Source organism: Cygnus atratus, chromosome 24 (assembly GCF_013377495.2).
Source record: "Cygnus atratus isolate AKBS03 ecotype Queensland, Australia chromosome 24, CAtr_DNAZoo_HiC_assembly, whole genome shotgun sequence".
NCBI lineage: Eukaryota > Metazoa > Chordata > Aves > Anseriformes > Anatidae > Cygnus > Cygnus atratus.
The window spans coordinates 2,462,682-2,484,697 of record NC_066385.1 but is presented as its reverse complement, the minus strand read 5'-3'; the positions used below and the strand labels follow the sequence as shown (position 1 = coordinate 2,484,697).

Genomic DNA, 22,016 nt, shown 5'->3' with positions numbered 1-22,016 from the left:
ATGTATGATCTGAGGGGTCAGTATCTTCACTGTAACATCGCTTCAGACAACGGCTATGAAATTGCACTTGGTGATTGTCTCATTACACTTTTTTGTCCTTCCTAAAACTAGATTTATTTTCTGTACAAAGTTGGCTTGAAATATAAACCACATAAAATTCCCATTGAAAATAATGAGAATCCAGTATCAAAGATGAAGTCTCGAGAGAGACGGGGGGAGGAAGTAAAGGAAAGGAAGGTGGAGGAAAAGAAACAACAAAATCAGTGGAGGAGGCGAGCTGTGAGACGGGGAGGGGCGGCAGGGAGAGCTAGTCTCCCACATCGGAGTCCCGGTCACCGATGAGCCAGAGGATGTGAAAGCTGAGAGCAAGGAGACCTGTTCCGATCAGGTCCCCCAGCGCTGTCAAGTAGGGGATGGAGAAGTTGTCAGGATCGAGGTCCCTGCCCCACATCCAGTGCACCATCCAGTCGGCGATATACAGAAGAATGAGGACCTGGGAGGCAGGAAGAAAAGAGCCACGTCAGCCACAAACCCCGACCCTGCAGCCCCGACCTCCACAGAGCTCCGACTGGGGCCGCTCCAGCTGGGCAGGCCGGCCCTCAGCCCCAGGAGCGGAGCTGGTGGCACATCCAAGCACCTTGCTGAGCGCTGCAGCCCAGGCACTCGATGCATTCTGTCCCCCCAAAGCAACGGGAGTACAGCACAGAGATCTTAGAGAACCTCAGTGGGTCCTGAGCAAGTTCCCTGTCTCTTTAACTGTCTCTACCCTATCCTTCTTAGCCTCACGTGTCACCATCACATCTCAGCTTAGAAGGGCTCTGGCACCCGAACACCTGAAAGCCTACATTTTGCATCTCAGTTTTTAGATCTAACCAGAAAAAAGCACAAAGAGATACGGGGCAGAGGGGACTGAGAAGCACACTTTCTCTTGGGAAAGGACAGCAACATCTGAATTCCAGGAATAAAAGAGCAATTTCTTCCCAGCAGCAGAAACCACCAGAGTGCAATGTTCTACCTGCTTCAATGCAGCGAGAAGATCTGTACCTGTGTCTAGAAGACATCAAAAGAAATCCACGCTGGATCTTCTCAAGCCTTAGGTCTGGGACAAGCATTGGAAGTGGCCACAGGCCTTCGGCTCATGCCTCTGGTGGCTCCAGCACTGGGAGGGCCTCACTCGGGACATGGCAGAGCTCAGGACCCAGCAGCCAGCACTGCGGCCCCCCTGCAGCCCCGGTGCCCCCCAGCCTGCAGGCTGCTCACCGCAGCGGCTTCGCAGAGCGGCTGCAAGCGGAAGCCCCCTCCGAGTGCCCAAGCGCCCAGCAGGAGTTCACAACCTAAGTTTAGCCTCCTGGATGACAGCACTCTGCTCTTGCCTCTGATGGATGCTCTGACTCACTTCCTCAAGCTGGCCTGGGTTGATTTTAGGGAACGCTGAAACCAGGCGCAGCTTCCACAAGCAGAGGGGGCAAGCAGGGGGAGCGGAGCTGGGCTTGGCAGGAAACTCCCCAACCAGGCCATCTCTTCCTTCCCTCCAACGCAGGCAGCCACTCATGCAAACGGCTGCTGTGTTTCTGCAGCAGGAGCACCCTGCTCTGTGCACGTCCCCCAGAACTACCACTGCTACGGGCTCGCACGGCTTCTGCGAGGGGCCGGGAGCCCGGTGCCAGCAGAGCTGCCAGGTCTCTACCCTGCACGGGGAGGCAGCCAAAGCCACAAGGTGCAGGGCTCCTGCAAACTCGACGTCCTGTTTTCTTCACCGGCAGTTTTAAAATCGCTAAAGCACCTTATAGAACAGATTAACACAGAAGAGGTAAACTCTTCTGCTGTCAAGAGGACTTAAAAAGGAAAAGACAGACAAAAGAGAGATTCAAAACTTGCCAAGAATGGGAGGAAGGAAAAATTGCGCGTACAGGTATCAACAAAGAAGGATTTATTTAGCTTGATACCAGCTCATTTGACAAACAATATTCTTGGCATAGCTCTCTCCAGTACACGGACCTGTTACCTAGAGCACAGCAGCATGCGCTACAGCCTAGCTGGCTGAGCAGCTTCCCACTGAAGATGGCACAGCAGCGTCCCCTTCCAGCCTGAGCAGTTACAGAACCGGAGGGGCTTCAGCTTACCTGGAGAAGCGCAGCTGTCATGTAGAAGACTATGAAAATCAGGGTGAGCGTAGTGTGTCCTCCTTGCATGGAGGAGATGGTGTACAGAAACACCAAGTGTCCAGGCACCACCAGGAGAAAGAGCACACGGGCAGAGCGGGAATTCACATCTGTCAGGAAACAAAGGTGGAGCTCAGGATTAAAAGTGGCCGGAACACACAGCACCTCTGCAGCCTACCTGGGCTCCAGGGGAGAAGGCAGCACAACCGCACACTGGACTCATCCTTGCACTCCAGATTTAGGCTGGAAAACAGCACCCTGAGCGATGACCTAACTGTCAGGACACCCGAGGACTTTTTGTGCCAAGCTCGGTAGGAGAGCTTAACTCTGCCCCCAGAGCAAAAACAGCTGCCAGAAGGACTCACGTCCCATCTCGGACAGAGCTCAGTACAGAGCTGCCAAGGAATTAACATGAACATTGAATTTCCTTAGAGCTCTGTCCGCACCTTGTCCGGTGATCAGTTTTCTGACAGATGACTGTAACTTTGGAGATCTCTTTCCCCTTCTGTTCCCCAAACCCTATAGAGAACAGCTGGTACATGTTAACAGAGCACCACGTAGCTCCCTTCGCAGGGACAGCTCTCTACCAGAAGGCCGGGGCCCAGGCTACAGGGTATCAAGCCTCCCCCAGGGATTCTAGAAAGTAACCAGCTCTGCCCACGCTGTATGTCGGAATGCAAGTTTGGGCTTTTCTCTGCTACGCAACTGCTCCAAGTTACGGAGCTCTGAAGAAGCCTTCGCAAGTGAGAAGTTCTGTAACTGCAGCTCCACAAGCCCAGCAGAGCTGCAAAGCTGAAGCCTCAAGGCAGGTTTTAGTGTCCTAGACATCTGGAAGAGATTTAGTGGGTGGGGGATTTACAGTATTAGGCAGTCAGGGCATAGGACTTCTGCACCATGTTTTCCTAATCCAGCAGGGCTACGTCCTCTCACACGGCAGCTTTGCTGAAGGTCCGACTGTCTCTAGAGGGCAGGGCAGGCCAGAAGACCAGCCACGTCCACGAGCTGACAGCTGCCTCTGAGCAGATTTTAGCCACCATTCCCCATACCAGTGCTGCAGTGACTGTCACAGATGAGTTTAGCCAGCCATCTGCAGCAACTGCTGCTGGCAGAACTCAATATATGTCAAGCCTCAACTTGAATACCTGAGCTGAAGAAAGTGCTGCAAGGGCTGGGACACTTGCGAGGGGCTGTTTCGGAGCTCTCTCCAGGCATCCCACTCATGTGCAGGTAAGTGGAGATGCGACTAGCCTGCACTGCCACCAGGTTGCCACCCACACCTGCAGATAAGGAGAGAGCAACAAGATTAGATCTTAAACACACTTGAAAGTCATTTTCAATAGCCAGCACACCTGGAATTGCCAGCTGCTGAAATAATGCAAAACAGTCTATTTTTGACCCAAATTCCACTTTTGCAGGATGTAAAAAGCTGAGACAAAGCACACTGTTCTACAGTTTCCCCTTAGGCCCCCTAGAAAAGTACATGCAATTCTATTACTGCAGCTTTTATTGAAAGAAATACACGAAACAAAAAAAAAAGACAAGTCAGCCACCAAAACAGACACAGGAAGTTTAAAGCTACTGAGCTACTGTTTTTTGCGTGAGGTGTAATGAAACTGGAACCCACTAGTGCAAGATGCACTGCCACAGGACTAACTCCATTTATTGCAAGGCTGAAAACTATCACACAGTGGAGTTCTCTTGGTTCATTAGGCAGAAAGGAGGTCAAAGCTTCATACCAGAAGAAACTAGATTTTCTGACTCTGAATTGCAAAGCCAAGTCTTCATGTCACAAGGTGACCACAAAGCACATATACCGGAACAGGGGTCTTCCATCAGCCAGGAGGAACCAAGAAATGAAGACAGTTCTTGTTGGGCCCCAGATCTAGAAAGCTTGTCTTTTAGGCAATTGCTTCCCAGGCCAATTACCCCTCTGGTGAACGGCCAGCACCAGAGGGAGCCATGCTGCTGTAAAGCTTGGGTCTAGACACAGTATCTCACTGGTGATCCAGGAGAATTAGTCTCTAAACTGCCTGAAACGAGGCTCAGAGGCCAAACTCACTGTTTGCCAAGATCTCCAAAAGCTGCAGTACCAGAGTGGAAAGAAACTCACCATTAATAACTGGTGTGAAGACAGCCATCCCAGCAAAGTTTGGATCTGAGACCGTTCTGTCCAAAATTAAACCGCCAACACTGCAGAGGGAAGACCAAAGAGGTCAGTGCTGAAAGCTCAGTAGGTAACTCAGAAAGCACTGCAGGTTCTCTCTGCTGCACTTTGTGCACCCAAGGGCGATGTATCCACCTAACATGCACCTACAGTTGTGCTTGTTGCACGTGATTTTTGACCTCAATATTTTCTAACAGAAGAGTTTTAGGAGAATCTTCTCTCATTGCTGCCAAAAAGACAAAAGACTAAATCCCCCAACATACAGTTTACTACTACAAATTAATCAAAAGCAAACCTGCTTTTTAGAGGGCAAATAGGGCTTTTGTGAGGAGGACTGCTAAAAGCGATCTGTGTCTACTCTGTGGCCATGTCAGTCCTCCTGTGCCGCAGCAGACACATGGCTAAGGCCTTGGTTTCCAGCAGTCAGGTGCTTAATCGCTCCTGTGCCTCTGGGCCTAGCTCCCAGTGTCTTTGTCTGGCAAACACAAAACGTGGAGGTCATTTTGTGTTTCCTGGCAGAGCAAACTGGAGAAGTGGGAGAGGTTTGGTTCTCTCTTCTTTTGGAATCTACCAAGGGCAGACAGATTGAAAGGGCTGGGGGAAAGGGCGCGTTATCTGTCTGCATCTGGGGGAGAAGAACTCTTCCGTGCCCCCCTACCTGCTAATTGCCATCGCGATAATGACAGGCTCCCAGCCGGAGTACAGCACCTCCCGTGTCGCCGCGTTCTTCTTGGCAATGATGATCCAGATGGGCAGCAGAGCTATAAAGAAGGCGCACACCAGAGGATTCACGTATGCCTTGCTCTCTGAGGGGGAAATAAGCAGAGGCAGCAGATCAAGGACACGTTTCTCAACAAATTCAGCTGAGCTCATCCGCCCTGCCTGCAAACTGCTGCCACCTATGGAGTCAGACACACACAAACTCAACCAGGCCAGCCTCGGTTCCACACGACCTGGCATTTCCTTCTTCTGATGCACCCTCAGGGGCTTTATCAACAGCTTCGAGTGAGACCTCTTCGGTTTCCTAATTGCTCATTCCCACTTCCCATTCCTGAGCAAGACCTCCCAGCATTGCTTCACCTTTGACTGAACCTGGCTGAGTCACATCCTCTGCATCCCAGCCGCCGGGGAAGGAAGGTGGAGGGGAGGGAGGAGGAAGTCTAGAGTGTGCAGCTGCAGCTCTGCACTGAGGACCCCCAGCTGGTGCTGACAGTACAAATGATCACATCCAGAGCTGCCTTCCCCCACTACTTCAGCCATGATCAAGCCCCTGGTGCTTGGAAGGTGGCAACCTCTCCCTTAACACTTTACCTGGTAAGGAGGATGTATGCAGATCACTGCCAAGACTGTCTGCAGCTACAAGACAGTAAGAAGGTCCAATTCCTCCCCTTATCAGTTCTGACTAGGTTTTGCTAACTGGGATAGCTTCCAGGCCAGGCATCCTATACACCCCGAAAACAGTAAGGGTAAAGGAACAGGAACAGGGTGAATTGCAAGGGAGATGCTGCAGCACATGGAAGGACCAGGGAAACACAAAAGCCTTTTGTTGCTCCTCACCCAGCTCTTTGTATAAGCCCCAGCTGATTCCTGAAAGCAGAGCTAGGGTGATGAGATCCCCTAGGCTGGCAGCAATTGGTGTGGCTACATTATCAGGATTGATCCCCATCTTCCTGGATCCGATGATGACCCCAATCATGATCATGCCTATAAGTGAAAGAGAGGAAGAAAACAGGATGATGGTAAGGAGAGCTCAGCATTTGAGGAAGAGGTGCATGGAGGGCGTACAGGATCTGCCTCTTACCCAGAACAAGCGAAGCAATGAAGGCAGTAGCCACGCTGCTGGCACAAAGCAGCACAGCATGGTCAAGGCTGAAGTGCCCATCTGGGATCCATCCAAATATCACCGCTGCGATTGAGGCCAGGAAGCCGACCACGGTAGCCTGAACCTGAAAATAAAAACTAGACAGTCACCAAGGCAACTAGTGGGAAAAATGGTCCCGGGGTGAAAAAAGAGGAGCACCACCCAGCGTAGATTAGCACATCTCAGGTAGATTAGCACTCAGCAGGGAAATGCCAAGTTTCACCCTCAGGGCAAACTGCCATGGTTAGGTGACTGTGGGACATGAAGGTGCCATTTGCCTCCCCACTAGACATGTAATATTGACAGTCAATACCAAAGAAGATGCATTTAGGCCTTCTGACGCTTGTTCTAGTTGTGCTTACACCAACATTCCCACTTTTTCCCCTTTCACATTCCCTTACCTGTATCAGCGCCATGTTCCCTGTTATCATCTTCCAGAGCTCTTTGGGTGTATCCATTTGGCCAATATTAGCCTGCAAGACATCACGACATCATTAAAGACTTAAAAGACCGATGGAAGTCTGCACTTGATAACGGTCAGATTCCTGCCTTCCGTCTACAGAGGTTTGTGCCAGGAGCAGGTGAGAACAGTGACCTCAAATCCTCACCTCTTCTGGGAGAGCAATTCAGGAGAATTCAATGGAGCTTCTGATGAAAATCTTGCAAAAGCAACACGATATACTTTGCCCTCCTGCAGGAACATGCACTGCTGCTTATTTACCCACTGAATTCACTTTAGTGGTGATCAAGCCAAGCCTGGCTCAGGCCCAGCTGGGTCATGGTGCCCCTCGGGTCAGCCAGCCAGGAGGGAACCTGGGGTGCAGCGACTCCCAGGTCAGCTATCTGAGTGCCCCCAGCTCTCATACGGAGCAAGGCCAGAAGAGCATCACGTGGGCAGAGGGAGCTGGCAGCAGGATCTCCTTTGGGGATAAAAGTTGAGTAAACAAGGCTAGTGCCACGTGGAGACCTACTGAGTAGCAGGAAGCAGCCATGGCACATGGGTCATCTGGCATCACTACAGGAGATGCTAATCAGAATAAGCAGAACAGACGGAAAGTCGCTTTAATTTCTTGGCCTACATGCTAAAAAAAAACCAAAAAAAAAACCAAAAAAACCAACCACCAACCCAGCAGAATCACTGCAGGTTACTGGTCTCTGCAGAACACAGGAGTTCTGTTCTCCCCAGCACCTTCTAGGTCCTTGTAGAAGCTGGAAAGAATAGGCAGAGAGTACAGACTCGTATCCAATCTTGCAGAAGAAGCTGATGAACAAGAAGAGGAAACGAGTTTGTCACTATGAAATCATAAGGGAGAGGCTCAAGAAATCTCAAGCGGTATTCGCATGACAGAGTCACTGGCTGGCAGCATCAAACTGCTAAGTGACAGAGCAGCAATTCCTGCCTCTCAGCTTTCCTTTCTGCTCTCTGCAAAAAAAAGCAGCCTGCGATCAGCCAGTCCTCCCGCTCTCCTTGCCACACGCACACCTGAGAAAGCTGCCGAGCCACGCTTACCAGCACTGAGATGCACCCAGCTCTAGGGGGGGTCCAGTCAGTTTAGTGGAAGGGAAGAAGAAATGAGAAAAAACCAAGAAGTTGACTGTAGAGTAGCACTGGGTACATCCAGCAAGGAATTTGAGCTCCGTATGAAGCCTGACCTTAGCATTCCTGCCACATGGCAATTAGGTTGGGATTAACATAACCTAGCCGTAGTCACTGGCAACAGGATCTTAATCCCCTAACTAATGGGAGACTTTTGCTTCTGAACTGTGAAAGGAGCTTCTGAGGTGCCTTAATGCAGCACTAATTGGAAACCCGCAGTCTGAGAAACCCTTCCAGATGCTTTCCTGCAGCGAGAGCACGAGAAGGACATCGTGAAGCACTGCTCAGGAGAGCCTGCTCCTCACACCTGCACGTGGATCCCCCCATGCCAAGGGAAAAAAATGAAATCCAGAGAGATTGCCCTGCCCCACTGCACACACATACGAGGAGGTAGCCTGTGAGGCTAGGAGATTCACACAGAGGCAAAGCCTCCTTTCCTGCTGGGGCCGAGGAAAGCAGAGGACGAAGCCTGGACAGGCAGGCGAGCCGGACGGCTGCTCTCTGTGCCAGTTTCCCAGTGACCCTGCTGCAGTCACCAGAGCAGATGGGGAAAGATTTGCATTCCTCTGACTTGCTGTGCAGCCAGGATAGGCTCATTGCCCTGCAGAGCTGCCCCGGAGTTCCTCTGGGCCAGCCCCATATGGGAAGAAGATGGAGAGAGCCACAGCCACAGAAGCACTGCTGTCCCAGGAGAGCTGAGCACTCCCCCTGATAAGCCCGTGCTCAGAAAGCTGGCCAAAGCCAAGCCAAGGCCGAGAGGGAGAACGGCCTGTGTCTGGGTCAGCGAGGATCCTGACATGATCTGAACAATAGGGAACAACTAAAACAAAGGGGTTTGTTTCCCAGAACGAAGGGGCAAACAAAGCTCAGCCTGCCACAAGCTGCAGTGCTCAGCCTCCGTCGCCGCAAGCCCTGGCACAGGAGCACAGCAGCTTTGTGCTGCCCGGCAGCACCTGGAGGGAGGAGACCGGTGCCGAGGGGGAGCAGCCAGAGCCTCCCAGGCAGCTCAGCACCTTCAGAGACCAAGGGCTGGCTCCCAGGTGGTCCCCGCAGCACAACTCAGCGGGCAGGGGCCGGGGATGCTGGGGCCAGGCCAAGTATTTCCAGGGAAGTGCTCTTTGCCTTCTGGCTCCACAGGGACAACCCCACACGGAGCTGGGAGGGCAGAGTATTCCAGTCCTGTAACCAGTGCTGACCAGAACACAATGCCCATTGCCACCAGTTCAGTGGGGCAGCAGCTGCTGGAGAGCAAAGGGTCACAGCTGGCACCACCCCACGGCTCAGGGTGGAAGAAAGAAGATCCAGAACAACGAACATACAGAAACCTTTCCAACACTCCTGTGCTTTCTCCTGCAGCAACCAGAAGGGGAAGGCTGAGAAGAAGGGAGCATGCTAAGAGGCAGCTCTCTGCTTGCTGTGCTTGCTGCTGTCATCCATCCAGACAGTTCTCCAGTCCTATTCCTTGGAGAATGCTCCCTGAGCAGCTCTCTCAGGCCGAGGCAAGCCAGCTCCTCTGCAATGCCAAGGCCAAGCCCAGGCTGCTTGCTGCAAGGGCTCTCTGTTCCAGCAACACGCACCAGAGAGCCAGCAGAGTTAAAAGCTTGGCAGCAGGTAGCTAACACCTTGCAGATGGAAGACACAAAGCTGTACTCTCACCACGGGAAGCACAGAAACATCAGGCTGTCGCGTTCAAGTAGAAGACACTTTACAGAAGGCAGGAGCGATATTGTGCCTGTTAGGAGAGGACGTCAGCCTCTCGCCAGCACCGCTCAGCTTCGGAGGAACTGCTGCGTTAGAGAAGCAGCTAAACACAAAGCAATTCATTTACTGCTGGACTACCACAGCACTCTGAGGAGCTAAGAGAGCTTGTCCCCGTTTCTCACAGGGAGCCCACTGTTCCACATGAATCGGACTGAATTCTAGCAAGAGAAACGCCCTGCCATGCCTCTCCATCCTCTTGGAGAGGCTGTCCATCCACCTGCTCTCCCTGCAAGGTCCCTTCCATTTCAGCATTAACCATACAGCTCTCCCCAGGCTCTCTTATCTGCCAGCCCTGCTGAACCTGGTGTGTTCTGGCCTGCTCTGGGTGCTCTGGGTGCATGCCTGCACCCAGCTTCCTTGTAAACAGCAGAGCCAAGCACTCCAGATCCTAAACCGCCAGAGCCTTCTGCACCATGCCTCCAGGCTCACGAGCAGCCCTGACGAGGAAGCGAACTGTCAGCAAAGCTTAAGGACTATTGAGCCTTTAAATCCGATCAAACGGGACGGGAACACCTGGCTAGGAAGGTAAACTCCAGCCTCTGGTTTGGGTGGTTGCTACCTTCAGAGACCCATGCACAGAGAGACTTCTGTTTGCCCAGCCACCTGCCTGCCCCCGAAGCAGGCGTCCCCTGGGTACTCACAGCTGTCGACAGGCGAGATGCCAGAGTCATCTCCAGGTTCCCCTTCAGGCCCAGCAGCGCAGGCACCAAGATAAACACCTCTGTCACATACTTGAAGACGTCCCAGTGCTGCAAGATTAAAAAACAGACAACAAAATAATCACAGGTGTTAGAAACCTCTGCTCTTGGTTGGTTGTCACCTGCTCCCCTGCCTTTGTGCTCCGGCGCTGCCTGCCCTGAGCAGAGCCCAGTTCCGCTTCCAGCTCCAGCATCACGCCTCCCAGCAACTTTACTGTTCCTGCCATTTGTGTAGTAGCAAACACACGTTCCTGCTGAGCTTAAAAACAGGATCTCAGCCTGCAACCTTCAGTTAAAAAAATCCCCTGAAGCTTCCCCGCTGACAAAACACTTACGTATGCAGGGGCCAAAACAGGGAGAGACGAGCAGACTTTGCCCAATACACGCAGTTTTTGGCGGAACCAAGCCCCGAAGTTTGGCCAGTCTCAGCCCAGAGTCATTCCCCACACGTGCATCTTGCGGATACCTTGCAGAGCACGGCACCGCTGCTCCCTGATGCTGCCAGCACCAAGAAGCAGCCCACAGGACTCTGTCCCTGCTTCCCTCACCCCTGCACGTGCACCACTCGGTCCTTACTGCCCACCCCGCCTCTAGGATCAAGGCAGCCGTGGTTATTTAGGAAAAAACAGAGCAAGTGTAGGGTGAGCAATCCCACAGGAGAGCAGCTGGCTTCCCAGAAAACCCAAAACCACCCCAAAAACCTCACAACCGTGTCAGGGAAAAAAAGAAAAAAAACAAACCACACAGGCTGCACGAGTGCCATTGCCTGACGCCTTACTTTCATGCGTGTTTTGCAAGAAGGCACCGTGTCCAAAATAGCTGCCGCTTCCCACACTGCCTGACTGGCACGCTCCTTAAAGGAAACGGAGCGCTGCTGGAAGGGCGCTGGGGAGCTGGCGGCGGCGCTGAGCACGTTGGCAGTCGCGGCTCCGGCTGCTTCCTTCCTGCTGACGGGACCTGCGGCCGGCTCCATCCCCGCAGCGCTCCCCTTGGCCACGCCGACCGGCCAAAAGGATGCGCGGTGCTGGCTGGGCCAGCAGCACGAGCAGCTAGCACCTTACAGCAAGTAAAGGTCACTACCTGATGACTAATGCCTTCCCGCGGGGAAGGACTTTGGGTATTTTTGTTTATTTTTCCACCCTTTGTGATGCTTGCCTTCGGCACCGGGAGAGCAAGAGCCAACAAATCCCAGTTTCCTGCTAGGGCTTTTGCAACGCCACGTCCAAGCTGCACGCACGGGGAGAACCATTTGAGAGAGGAGCACGATCACAGGAGGCAGGGAAGCGCTTAAGAGGGATGAACTGGGACCATTTTCCCTAAAAGAGAAAAACTGCCTTCCACTCACTTCAGAAAAATCCCTGTAATGTCTCTGACAGCCTGTAAGACAAGCTAACAATGCTCCCCAGCCCCCAGGTGCACGGATGAAAGCTGCTCAGCTGTTTCAGGCACACCTACGAGCCTCTCGCTGCCCAAGAACACAGCTGCTGAGGATCCCCAGGCTCCAGGCTCATCCCTTCCTGCACCGAGGAATCCTGCCCAGCTGCTGTGATGGGCAGTGCCTAAGGAAACCCTGCAGCCCCTGCCCCAAACACCTCGCACACAGAGCCTGAGAGACCTCGCTACAGCCAGAGGTGCTCCGAAAGGCTGCGGCTCAGCACAGCTACCTGAGCTGACACTGCAGAGACGTTTCATTTCAGCATCTGGTGCTGAGCAGGGCAGGAGAGGCAGGAGGAGAATCAGTCTGAAATATTTCCTTCGACACAGCAGCACGTCAGGCTGCGCTTCCTTTAAGGTCACACCTAGGAACAGCTGAGCTCTGCTCTCAGGCTCTATTTTTAGGCAGGCGCTACGATTATTTTGCTACTTGTCCCGGTGAATCCCTCGCTACAACTTCCCTTGGCTGTATCTCCGAATCAATCAGCAGGCACCACGCTCCCGCTTCCCAGCGGGACGAGCTGGGTGTCACCAGAGGCACGGAATGAAAGGAACATTGTCGGCAGCCCGACCGCAGGCTGGAAGCGCCGTGCGAAAGCTTCCTGGCTCCTTCTTCCTGCAGGGATATCACAGAGGCAGGCCCAGGAGACAGCCAGCACGTGCCGGCAGCCCTCCTGCACCTCGTCCCAGCACCAGCTTTGGGTGTTAACCTTTCCAGGAGGCTGAGCTGCAAGCTGCTGCAACCGGAGCCTGCTAGAGCAGCTCCCCAAGCAAGACAGGGGTGTTCCTGCAGAAAGGGAAAGAAAAAAAAAAAAAAGAAGAAGCCATCTTCGGGGAGGGAAAACAAGAAGATTTCTGCAGACATCAGCAGCTCGCTCGCTGCAAAGAGCAGGACCTGTGGGCTCCTGCCAACTTTCTTAATATCAGATGTTATACAACACTGGTCTGCGGGCACTTCGTGCGGCTCAGAGGGCTCCTGCCGAGCACAAAGCTCCTGCAGAAATGCGTGCCCACGGATGTGGCTTCAAGGGGAGAAGCACAGCGCAATGGGAAGACAAAAATGGGAAAGAGAAGGGGAAATATTATCAGATTAAGTTGACTCCCCCTGTAGCAGCCCTCTCTGAGGAGCACACAAAGCTGTCCTCAGGGGTGAGGAGGGAGCGTAACAGCCTGCAGGATCCCCCCACAACCGCCCACACGAAGGGGAACGGCTGGTTTTTGGCAGGAGGAGGCTCTTCACGTCCGCTGTCACCCCCTGGCCCCCACGCAGAGGGAGCAGAGACTGCGAGCCACCAAGGTTAACGCTCTGCACCTCCACCTGCTCAGCCGGCGGTCCCCCGGCACGCGTCTCCCAGCGCCAGAGCCGCCGGGCTCGGCCTCTCCCGTGCAGAGCTGAGGCCGGACCCCGGCTTCTCACAGGTTCTGGAAGAACCACCAAGCCCCAGGCGGTGGTTTGCTGTTTCCTCCAGGCTCGCTGCGTTTCGGAGGCTTCGCACCTGCAGCCGTCCGATACTTCCAGGGCAGCAGCTGCTTCTCGGCCCCTGCCACGTTCAGCCCCCGTGCGCGGGGTGAAGGCTCGCGGCGGCAGCGCGCTTGCAGGCGGCTCGCAGCAGGATGGTGATTCACGACAGCTCGCAGGGGAAGGAAGTGCCGAGGAGGCAGCAGGTTACAGCAACCGCTGCCGTGGCCGCGCCGCACGCTGCGTTTCTCTCCTGCAAACGCTCAGAAAGCCGTCGCACCCCAAAGAGGCGAGCAGCGTCAGGAGAGCCAGAGCCCCGCGCTCCCTGGGGAGCGAGCAGTAGAGGCTCGGTGAGAAGCCCCGTAGGGCTCCCCCAGGCCTGGCACCGGGGCAGCTCGACCACAGCATTCAGCGGCGTCAGCCCGTGCTGTCACAGGTCTGAGGAAGCAGCCTTCTGTCTAGGAGGGCAGCGATGGAGGCAGGGAGGATGGGAAGCCACACCTGGGCAGAGGAGGAAGGGGCCGGGAGGCCCGGGGTCAGCATCCCCTGCCGGTCCCAAGGGGGATGCTAATGCCAGAGGTGGCCAGGCGGGGGAAGCGAGCAGACTCCCTCCTCCACGTTAAATACCATCCAAAGCATCTCCGGGGAGCAGGCAAGTCTGGAAAACAACCACCAGGGCTCTGCTGGGAGAGGGGACCGTGCCAGCAGCGCTCTGCTGCACACAAAAGGCAGGTGGCACGCTTGGACGTCACCTGGCGCGGAGCTCTCCAATCCCAGAGGGAGCAGAGGCAAATTCCCCTCCCGGGAGGCAAATTCCCCGGGACACGTTAATGGCTCAGCACGGCCAAAGGCCGGTTTTCACACTGGGGAGACTAATTACAGCTGGCTGATTAGTCTGGTTGTCTAAAGCAGAGGAAATCAAGGGTATGGAGCTCTCCATCCATCACAACCCATGGCTACATCCAAAGCAGTGGGACTCCCCTCTGCCCCAGCACCTTGCTCCCCATGCCCCCCTCCTTTCACCCAAGGCTCTGAGCCTCTGGGGAGCCCGTGACCAAGAGCAGCTCCCCGGACTCTGCAGGCAGGCAAGCCGAGACCACACGCTTCCCTTCCCCCTGTTCCACCCCATGGCATTTAGATGCCTCATTTAATCCCAAGGCTAAAGGGAGTTAAAGGAGTTGGCAGGACACGCTGCATAGCTGCATGCTGAGCTGCTGCGGAACAGAGGAATTATCAAGCTTTATTTCTAATGGCCATAAATAAAAGGCAAGAGAACACAGCAGCACGCCGCAGTATCCCACCCCTGCCCCTCTCCTCCCCAGCCAGGAGGGCTGTTCCTTCTCCAGGACGGACTTTAGGCTGGGTACAAACCACCAGAAGAGCCACACAGGAGTTTACGGGGAGCTCGCGGAGGGAAACACGTTTGAAACGCCTTTAAGAAAGTTATTCCACTAAATCTCTCTCTCCCCTGGATTAATTTAGTGCAGCCAGCCCTTCCTGTTTTGAGTCACAACCCAAACCTTACAACTCTCTCGATAGGTTGCATCGAGAGAAACCAGAAGGATGACCAGCGTGGAAAGGCATGCAGGGAAGAACCATCAGGGGCAATAAAGGAAAATAAATGTCTGCCTGACCACCCGCACTTACAGACAAATGCCCAGGGCCCCACTGGCACAGCTCGGCTGGAGGTAACACTCACCGCCAGCGGCACGGGCGAGCGGCTGACGTTAGAGCCTCACTGCAACGGCTTGTTTACGGCACGTAGGTGAACGGGGGAGCAGCAAGCAGAGCGTTTTTGGCTGACGACAGCTCCAACATGTCTGCCTCCGTCCAAACAGTTCCAGAAAGCCACACTGCACGATTGAGCTCCGTGCCTTACTCACTGCTTTGGCTGGGCCTCAAGACAAGGAGCTCTGCACTGCCTGTCCTTTGGGGCAGAGGAGCAGGGGTTAAGAGCCCATCAGCTGCCAGAGACACCTGCTTGGGAAACCACCGCTAGAGAGAAGGCACAGGAGCCACAGTCTGCTAAGTCACGTTTCCCACATGAAAACTAAGCCAGCTGTGTGGTTCCCATAGTGCCACCCACCTCGGAAGACCTAAGAGAGATCTGCCTGATAACACAACAGTTTTCAGCCAGAGGTAACAGCGAGTTCCCTGCCTGGCCTTTCCCAAAGATCAGCTCCACGCAGCTCTCAGGAAGAATAAATAATCCTGTTGGCCCAACTGCTCCTGGCTGCTTCGAGCCCACGAGGAGGCACAGCAGGGGCCGCCCAGCCAGCCCTCAACCTGCAGAGCACCACGCAGCGCCCCGCACACACTGCAACAGGGGAATCGTTGACCTGGCTGGCAGGAGCCTAGCGTGCTGGAACAGTACAGCAAACATCGCGGGCGGTAAGGGGAAAGGGCACGTGCAGGACTAGGGACCAGGGCTGGGACGCCTACGGGCACCGTCAGGGGTCGACGACCGCCTCATTCCCAGCAGCAACGCGTGGAGCGGTCTCAGTTCCAGGCAGGCGCTCTGGCTGCACATCCGTGACGTCCTCCGAGCTGGAGCAGAGCAGCAGCGGTGCAGGGGTCCCCGCAGCCCCTCCTCCCCTCGCTCCAGACACCACCAAGATCCCCCCCCTACCCCAACCAGCCTGCAAGGACACACACTGCTTCCCCTTGTAGCTGCCAAATTAGCCTTGGTATTTGAGTATCCCCTGGCTCGGGAGGAAGCTGTGGTCTATAGAGATGGGACTCGGAGCCCAGCATCGTACCGGGGAGGTACCAGTCCTACCTGCACGATGTCCAGCACCATTCCAGCAGCAACTGTCCCGAAGCCTGCCAGGAGGAACGGAAAGAGGACTTGCAGCCCGATGGAAAACGAGGTCTCCTTGAGCGGTGAGGCTGGCTCAGGACCTCTGTCTGTGCTGGTGTCATCGCTTTCGTTGCTCTGGCTGCCGTTTTCCAGCAGGGCGTCTTCTTCTCGCACCCCTTTAGCGTTGGCGCGGGACTCCAACACCACCACTTCCACCCCGACACCGTCAGGTCCCAGGAAATCCGAGGGCTCCACCAGCTGCCCTCGGTCTGGACTGGCAAGGCAGTTCATGGGCACCGTGGGGAGCACAGCCCCGTTGGCCTGGTGGGAGTCCTTCTGCTCCGGCTTGGAAGACATGCTGCAGGGAGGCTCTCCTGACCCTCGGCTTGGTGGGCCTACAGCCAGCAGCTGTTCCAGGAGAGATCTTCGGCCAGGGCCTTACACAAATGGCCCTTCCAGCATCTAGAGGCCACCTCTCCTATCCCTGCTCGCCCGCCTTTGAGTGCAGAGACTGCTCCCGCAGCAGAGATCCCCATCAAGCAAAGTCCAGGAACGGGGGACACCAACAACTGAGCTAGCAGAGAGCGCAGTAGGAGCTGTGAGCTTCAGCAAGCTCACTCCAGGTCTCCCTCCCTCCAGCGCTGTGCGGCACAGCAGCCACCGAGGTAGGATCCAAGCTCTTCTTCTTTGATGTGTGACCCTTTAGCACATCTTTCTCCAGGTCTTCTTCCAGCAGACTGCTGTGATGGGGCACACAAGGCAGAGAGAAAAACAGCTGAAATAAAGACCACTGAAGAAAAGGGAAGCTTAAAGGAACCAGAGGGTAGATACAAGAGGGACTGGCTTTCAGAGATGAAGTTCCCCCAATCCAGAAAAGCTCTTCTTACTACCAGGGCTCTGTTAGTTTCCCCGGTAGCACTTCTCCTCCGCAGAACTTGAGTCTGGAGGCTCCTGCGGGGTTTTGCTCCGTTTCAGCCTGTTCTGCGCTCTCTGCCAGAACAGCCAGCAAAACTAGCAAGCTCCAAGCGTCACAACCATCCTCCTCTTCCAGAAGGATTTCTCACCTTACAGCGCGAGGCAAGAAGAGCTCTTATTTAAAGTAACAGCAAGCTCCCAGTTAAGGTTACTTACTGCGCCGAGCAGGCTGCGGGGCAGGGGCTGGCATTGGGACAGCCTCAGACCTAACATCCCTCTCCAGCAGCCCGTCTTTCACCTGAAACACGGGGGGAAAAAAACGCTCTGTTGGGCGCTGCGGCTGTCAGCACAACGCCCCGTTCATCCCGCAGCACTCCCCTTCAACACACGACACGTCGGCAGCCGCGCCGCTGCCCGGGCTGCCCGGGCCTCCTCTCGCAGCCCCGGCAGGCACCGGGAGGGGAGCCGTGATGCGGTGCCAGGGGCCGAAACCCCCCCGGGGACGACGGGCTCGGCCCGGAGCTCCCCGCCCCGCCTGGCTGCCGCAGCCCCGGCAGAGCCCCGAGCACCACCGGGCAGCGGTAAGCCTCCACCAGCCCCCCCGGTCTACCGCAACCGGGGAGCGGCGGCCCGGGGGTGCAGCGGCGGCCCCGGGGAGCGCTGCGGAGCGCTGCCCGGCCCCGCCCGGCCCCCAGCCCGGGACTGCCCCGTGCTCCAGCCCGCCCGGTGCCCCCCGGTGCCCGCTCCGCACCCGCCGCCGGCTCCGCTCCGCTCCCGCGCCGCGGCGCGCCCTGACATCACCGCCCGCCACTGCTGGCCCCGCCCACGCGCGCCGCGCGGCGCCGCCATTGGTCCGGCCGGGAGTGGCGTCACGAGCGGCCCCGCCCCCTCCTCCCGGCGCTGCTGCCCGCGCAGAGGGGAGGGAACGCCCGACGAGTGGGCGGGGCCCGAGGGGCGGGGCCTAAACGGGCGTGGTTCGCGGGGGGCGTGGCCTATGGCGCGAGCTGTCCCGCCAAGCGGGGGCTGCGCCGCGGGGCTCCGAATGAATGACGGCGGCTCCCCGCGCCCCCTTTTCCTGTGGTTTCCTCTTATTTTTGGCTCAAGCAAAGCAGCGTGAAGGTGGCTCCGCTAAACCCCCTGCGGTGCTCCCACCCCCTCAGGCCCTCAAACCTTTGCAGTGAGGCTCCCCCACGGAAGCTGAGCTCCTGGCGCAGACAGCAGCGCCGCTTTCACCGCGCCGCAGTAACTGGCGGAAGCGCACTGGGTTTTGTACCTGTCTGCTGCTGCCCAGGCCACTTGAATGCATTATTTCAGAGGATAACGAGCATTGGCATTAATTTAACCCTCACAACCTCCCGATGAGGCACTGACAAAGAGACACAGAGGAAAACTCGGGACATACAGAGATGGTATCTTCACTAAAGCGGCAGCACAGTTCCACACTCCTGGAGCAGGCTGGGAGCGCAGTCCCAAATCCCGTCTCCAACCCTGCCCTCTGTTTTCCTTTGTCCAAACAAACCTGGTCTCTAAGGCTCTCTTTCCGCCTTCATCTTTCCTTCCTGACTTGGAAAATCCACACCTCCCCCGGAGCAGCCCTTCTTTCCCCACCCCCATGAAAACAAGGCCCACCAAAATGTGACCTTGTTGATTAACGCTCGGCCAGCTGCACGCTCAGGAAGTGGAAGCGTGAAGACAAAAGCCGCATGAGACAAGAAAACAGAAATAGATAAAATCCCCACCAGCTAGCTGACGCGCAGAGATCAGAGAGGCAGAGGATGAAAGGGCAGGAAATGGGTTTCCAGTTGCGGGGCAGCAGGTACCAAAGGTAACGAGTCCTTGGAAAGGAAAAAATTCAGCGCTGAGCTGCAGCAGGTCATGGAACTGCGTGCCCGTGTGCTTTACAGCAGCCACATGACTTTGGCACTGCCAAGCTGCCACAGAGCACAGTTTTGGCCTAAACGGCCCAAAGGTGTACGGCGTAATTTTCTCCTTTTCATCGAAGGATCCAGCCAAACAAAGTGATTTGGCCAAAGTCATTCAAAATAAAAACCTATCATGGAGTTTGACAGTGTCCTAAGAAGTCCAGACCCTCTGCTGCCTGTTCTAGCTCCACCGCTGTCTGTCACAGATCCAAATGCTGACTTGAATCGAATCCCAGCCACCTCTGACCAAGGATGCCAGGGGAACCTAGTTGTTAACTTCTTGTAACCAGGAATCTCAACACAGAAACTGAGACCAAGTAGTTATGGATAACGCCTTACCCCTACAGATGTCAGTCCTGAGCAAAGCAGTTCAGGAAGGCAGGTGACATCAGAAGCCGACCCTAATCTGGTCCTGACCTGGGAGCCACAAAGTTCTGTTTTACCGGCCTGGAAGCAAACAAAACCCATCACCATCCTTTCTCCCCAGGCCCAAATGCTCACCTCTCGCAGCTGCGTTCACGTGTCACCCACACGCTGTGTCTGCTGCAGCAAACACAGGTCATCCCCAGTCAGGTACGTCCCTAGGGTTTGGGTTTTTTTTGCCACGTGAGGGCACCTGGCGGAGGGGAGCTGGAAGTCCTCACTTCCTGCGTTCCGGGAGGCCAGCGGTTCCTGTGTCACCAGCTGCTGCCCCAGCGATAGCATGGACAGCTGTCACGGAGGGACCGAGGACATGCCTCGCACTGCTGCTTTGCTCCGGATGTAAGCTGTAAGCTCATTTATATGCTGAGGTCGGGCCGCAAAAAGGACTGACATCACGAGGCTGCTGGGATGGATCAAGGAGACTCACCTCAACTCCCCACTACATCCTGCTCCGCAAAGATCCTTTCACTTCCCGAAAGATGAGACACTGGATTAATGCTGGTGTCTGAAAACTGAGCAGTACAGGAATAACACTGCTTAATTATCCAGGTGACTTAGAAAGGCAGAAGTGCTCCGGGGCTCATTACCACTCCTGAGTGCTTACACAGCTCATCAGGCGGGCTGAAATCAGACCCATACCGACACGAGACTAAGACCAGTAGGTAAGCCAGTAGGTTTACAGGTAGCTTAGATAGGTACATGCCTGCTGTAGTGACTGCAGCACAACTAAAATAGTTAGGACGTGGATAAAACCTTCTGGTTCTCTCCTGTGGGCTTTCTGGAAGAATTCATATCCCTTACTCAGGCCATTGGATCAGGCTGTGGTAACAGCCTGCTGCTGCTTTTCTCTCTAATCATCTTTATCAAACAAAACATGAAAAAAAACCACGGTGTAGCTGTGGTAACTGGACAGAGAGCATGTAGAGAGCCTCTGCACTGACAGAGTCAGCACAGTCACCAAGCAAAGGATTACTGCCACGAGCTAGAAGGAGCTTTATGATTGCTCAGTTAAATAACTGAACTGCAGCCAGGCTCCTCCATGTGGTTGGCTTTGTAGTGCAAGCTCAGGCCCAGCGTTCAAGCGATCTGAGTGTTTACAGGCCGACAGTAAATCACGCAATTATGGTGGATTAAAATTAGAAAAGAAAAGATGCGCGAAAAGCCACCCGGGATATATTTCACAGCCTGCATGTCGCTTCTCATATCCCCCTGCCCAGGCCTGGAGCAACACGTAGGTAAATCCATCAGGACGAAGCACATTCTCTCTTTGTCTCCCCCCCCCTCCCCGCAATAACCACCCTTCCATGTGGTCATTTTCCTTCCTGCTGAGACCTGACTGCAGCTTCCTTTGGGGCCCCCCCTCCCAGCTCTGAATCAGCCGGAGCGGTCTCTGCTGCGCGAGGCAGGTCCCTCCCTTCCCCGCCACGCTGAGCTCTTTATCCCTGCTGTGGAACCGGAAAGCGGAGCCGAGCCCCCCGCACGGCAACTCACGATGACACAGCCTTCCTTGTGGCGTTCAGCTAAGGACAATAACTCCCCGGGCAGCGCTGCTGAACGCCTCTAGGCCTTGCTACGAGCAGTGATATTTGCATGCCAACATCTCTCGGTGCTGCACCAGAGCCCTCAGAGGTCACGGCAGCAGCATTTCTTCAAGCAGTTATCGTGAGGGCCTGAACTCGGGGACCAAAGTGACAAACACGTGCCTGTAAAGGCTTCAGCGTGCCAGCCTCATCAGGGGAGCTGCAGATGAGGACTGCACCCGTCGGCAAGGATCCGTGCACTGAAGCCTGTTGAAGGTCGGCACTGAGGGACAGAGGCTGAGCTGCAGGTGAGGAACAGCTTCTCTGTAGCGACCAGGGATACTCCAAGCTCCTCAGTGAACATCTTGCTCTGTGGCACTGCTAAAACTAGAGCTTGGTAGCACGGCCTGAGCTTTCACAGCACCTGCTCGAGAGAATGGACTCACCAGTTCTATGAAATACCAAACAAAATAGCCAAAGAGGAGCCAAGAATGCAAGTGACATAGACAAGAGGGGAGGAAACAACTCTGTAAACACCTTGTTCCTGCTTTCTCCTCCAGCGCTGCGCCTGAACTCCCCCAGGCCTCAAAATAAACCAGGCCCTTTGAAATAGATGCTGGCAACAGAGCTTTCTTTAGAAAATGCAGGTGTGGAATGTGACCTTCTCTCCATCCTAGTACAGACCCACATGACCCCCAATCAGCTGGGCTGCTAGCAAGCAGGCCGCTGCGGCTGGCCAGCTCCAGAGCTGTTACTTTGAGTAACTGCTGTCAGAAGAATGGCAGCTTCGTGGACTTGGCTACAAAGGTGAAGAAGGAAGTTGCTCTGACTTAACACAGGAACACATTAACACACTCAAACTGGGCTACTGATAGCAATGTTCAAAACTCTCTCGGATATAATGCCAAGTTAGGCATCTCCAGAGCAGAAAATCAGGCTTTTACTTCTCTGATGAATCAGAGGTAATTGCTCTACATGCCTAGAACACAGTGACTCATTGCAAAAAGCGAATAAACCAGAGCTAGCAATCCGTGTTGTCATGATGTACTTGACATTATCAAGTAACTACTCATGCAAGGCAAAGTTGTGTATGATCTTACCAGAAAAGGCCCGTGCATCATCCTTACATTATTCACATGATGACACTAAGATTTCAAATACCACTCAAGATGAGAGACGTTCTTTGAGGACATACCATAGGAACAATAAAATGGGGTGGAAAGAAAACCGTTCTGTCAGGAGAGGTGTGCAGCTACCAAACCACTGAGCAACCCTTCAGAATTGCGCCAGACAAGCATGT

General features: G+C 54.9%; 1 protein-coding gene across 4 annotated transcripts; it reads right to left on the bottom strand.

The window, feature by feature from the left end:
* Positions 1 to 82: 82 nt before the first annotated feature.
* SLC41A1 (solute carrier family 41 member 1) lies at positions 83 to 17,681 on the bottom strand. 4 transcript variants are annotated; one of them, XM_035561642.2, is made up of 12 exons: positions 17,603 to 17,681; positions 17,068 to 17,149; positions 15,916 to 16,676; positions 10,187 to 10,294; positions 6,589 to 6,660; positions 6,128 to 6,272; positions 5,884 to 6,030; positions 4,985 to 5,132; positions 4,273 to 4,352; positions 3,305 to 3,439; positions 2,124 to 2,272; positions 83 to 493 (listed from the first exon to the last, which is right to left on the bottom strand). In XM_035561642.2, the coding sequence occupies exons 3-12, from the start codon at positions 16,291 to 16,293 to the stop codon at positions 308 to 310; spliced, it is 1,548 nt and encodes a 515-aa protein (XP_035417535.1). In that variant the 5' UTR covers positions 16,294 to 16,676; positions 17,068 to 17,149; positions 17,603 to 17,681; the 3' UTR covers positions 83 to 307. The 4 variants fall into 4 exon arrangements, with proteins under 4 accessions (XP_035417535.1, XP_050571217.1, XP_050571218.1 ...); XM_050715260.1 differs by having other exon boundaries at positions 17,001 to 17,149; positions 17,603 to 17,676; XM_050715261.1 differs by lacking the exon at positions 17,068 to 17,149 and having other exon boundaries at positions 17,603 to 17,669.
* Positions 17,682 to 22,016: the final 4,335 nt, after the last annotated feature.

Excerpts from the sequence above, each read along its gene's own strand:
- SLC41A1 (XM_035561642.2), bottom strand. The coding sequence starts at position 16,293 with ATGTCTTCCAAGCCGGAGCAGAAGGACTCCCACCAGGCCAACGGGGCT. Across the intron at positions 10,295-15,915 it reads TGGTGCTGGACATCGTGCAG|CACTGGGACGTCTTCAAGTA; the intron begins GTAGGACTGGTA and ends TTAATCTTGCAG. Across the intron at positions 494-2,123 it reads TGACAGCTGCGCTTCTCCAG|GTCCTCATTCTTCTGTATAT; the intron begins GTAAGCTGAAGC and ends CCTGCCTCCCAG.